Source organism: Calonectris borealis, unplaced genomic scaffold (assembly GCF_964195595.1).
Source record: "Calonectris borealis unplaced genomic scaffold, bCalBor7.hap1.2 HAP1_SCAFFOLD_74, whole genome shotgun sequence".
Lineage (NCBI taxonomy): Eukaryota > Metazoa > Chordata > Aves > Procellariiformes > Procellariidae > Calonectris > Calonectris borealis.
Window position 1 is genome coordinate 81,978 of NW_027441476.1, and position 2,591 is coordinate 84,568.

The window sequence follows — 2,591 nt, forward strand, 5'->3', positions numbered from 1 at the left end:
TTCAACATCTATGCTTTTTATTTAGTAAATGGCTCATGTGAAAAAATTGTACCTAAGAAACTACTATCACTGGAGTGAAAATTTGGGTTTCCAAATTTAAAAAAAAAATTGTGTTTCACTGAAGCTCATGTTTCCAGTCTCACTGTGACTAGAATTTGTTGATTTTTAATGTCAGGTTCTTAGCAGCAACGATGAGCTGTCATGTCATTCCTGAAAGCTTCTCTGTGAGCAAAACATCCGTATGGATGTTTTTTTGGAAGTGGAAGATGTTGGCTGAAAATACTCAGTCAGGAAGCAGCTCATCTTAACCTCTTCACTGGAAAACTTTCTGAGAGAGTATGTTTTTCCTGATTGCTTTTTGAAGAGCCATTTTGACATCCTTGTTCCTTAGGCTGTAAATCATAGGGTTGAGCAGGGGAGTGAGGATGGTATAAGTGACAGAGATCAATGCGTCCTGATCCGATGAGTAGCTGGAGTTGGGTCTCAGGTAGATGAAGGAGGCACAGCCGTAATGAATAACCACTACTATCAGGTGAGCACTGCAGGTAGAGAAGGCTTTGTGCCTCCCTGCGGCTGAAGGGATCTGCAAGATGGCCAAGACAATGAAGAGGTATGAAATGAGGATCAGCATCAGTGGGATTGTAAGGACAGAGATACCCAGCGTGAAGATAATGGCCTCACTGAGTTTTGTATGAGTAAAGGCCACTCGGAGGACAGGGGAGATGTCACAGAAGAAATGGTTGAGTTTCCTGGATGCCTGGAAGGGCAAGCAAAATACCAAGGGGGTAACCACCTGGGCAACTAGCAAGCCACTCAGAGCAGAAGCAACCACCAGCTGAGCACATACTCGCCAGGTCATGATGCTGTTGTAATGCAGGGGGTGGCAGATGGCAACACAGCGGTCATAGCCCATGGCTGCCAGGAGGAAGGAGTGGGAGCACCCCAAGAAAAGGAAGAAGTACATTTGTACAGCACAGCCCAGGAAGGAAATGGCTTTCCTCTCTGCTATCAAGTCAACCAACATCTTGGGGACAATGACAAAGGTGTAGCAAGTCTCAGAAAATGACAAGACGCAAAGGAAAAAGTACATGGGTGTGTGAAGGCTCCGATCGACCCATATGATAACCATTATAGTGGTATTCATGCTCAGAGTGACCACGTACAGCAGCAAAAACACCACAAGAAGCAGCTTCTGCAGTTCTGCGAGGCTGGAGAAACCCAGGAAGATGAAGTCTGTGGCCAGGGTTTGGTTGTTGTTCCCCATGGAAATGAAAGGTTTTCTTCAGATATCAGGCAGTAAGAAAAACAGCACCCGGGTCACAGAAAGTACAAGGTGGCCTGCTGCTGTGACAAAGAGAACGTCCTCGAGCATCCCTCACAAAAACCGTTTCCTGGCCTCTGTGCTCGCAGTGTTGGTTGTCCTCCTGGGACAACGACGGTGTTGTGCGTTGGCTTGGGACACACAACGGCTGGTGGGTGCTGTGCAATGGGCAGCTCCTGGTCTTGCTGCAGCTCCTGAGAGCACACGGGTGGCTCAAGGACTCGTGGCTCCTTCTCTTATGTGATCTGGGGAGCTCTGATGGCACAGTGGCTGGAGATCACCTAGAAAGTCCCCTTTGGGGAAGCCCCATTTCTCATCATTTGACATCACCTACCTATGTGCAAGCACTCTGCGGGCAATCACTGCAAGGGCAGGAAAGTTACAGGCTGGAGATGGAGGGTCTGCAAAGACTTTCTTGTAAGCTGTAATTTTGGGAAAGTGCCTGAAAGACCTCCTGTGACCTGCAAAAGAGGAAACACCATTTCAGAGCCTCTCACCCATACAAGGAGTGTGTTAGCTCTCAGCGACATGTACAGAGCTGTATAAGCTGAGCCGCTGGAGCCGCTGGCAATGCTGTGCTGAGTGGATGGAGAAGAAAAGCAGGTAAAATAGGGTTTGAGCAGCACAGCCAACTCCCACTGCAAACCCATGGCAATCCTTGGGGGTTATTCCAGCAAGGGGAGCATGTGTGAAGAGCTGCCGGCGCTGCAGTAGTTTCCAAGAGGAGACACGTGGGGAAGAGTCTTAGCTCTCCCCAGGAATGAGGGAGCCGTTTGTCCTGGGATAGTGGTGGACATGGATGGCATGCTTCCTTCCTCACACAAAGGGCAGTGAGGCAAAAGGGTCTTATATGAATCAGACTCAGACCTTCTTCCTTCTGCAAGGGCTGATGCGTGCCAGGACGGCAGGGCTGAGTGCAGGGTCCTGCTACAGGACCTCTCCCTCTCCTCCCCTCTAGTCCCCAGCACCGGAAAATAAGGATGCAGATCGGAAATCTGTGGAGCCAGGGGAAAAATGAGCCAGAAACCATACCTGCACTGGCCAGAGGGATATTCAGCTGTGGAGCAGGCTTGCAGCCCTTTGTGTACTTGTGGCTGGAGGCATCAGCAGCCTCTCTGACAGACCTAGCCCTCCTGTCCCTTTGGGCAAGGGAACAGCAGCTACCAGCTCTTATGGAGAGGGTGGTGTGTATTCATTAATCCACCCAAGGACTGCTATGTCCACAGGCAGTGAGAGGCATTATTAATTGGTTGCAATGGGCATAATTTAG

The 2,591-nt window shown here is 49.5% G+C and overlaps 1 protein-coding gene across 1 annotated transcript; it reads right to left on the bottom strand.

Annotated features, from left to right (window-relative positions):
- Window positions 1–313: 313 nt before the first annotated feature.
- Window positions 314–1,264, bottom strand: LOC142076618 (olfactory receptor 10K2-like). Its single transcript, XM_075138904.1, has one exon. It carries the CDS (start codon window positions 1,262–1,264, stop codon window positions 314–316), a length of 951 nt encoding a protein of 316 aa, XP_074995005.1.
- Between the last annotated feature and the right edge of the window lie 1,327 nt (window positions 1,265–2,591).

Bases quoted from the DNA above. Each gene is read 5' to 3' on its own strand.
- LOC142076618 (XM_075138904.1), bottom strand. From the start codon at position 1,264: ATGGGGAACAACAACCAAACCCTGGCCACAGACTTCATCTTCCTGGGT.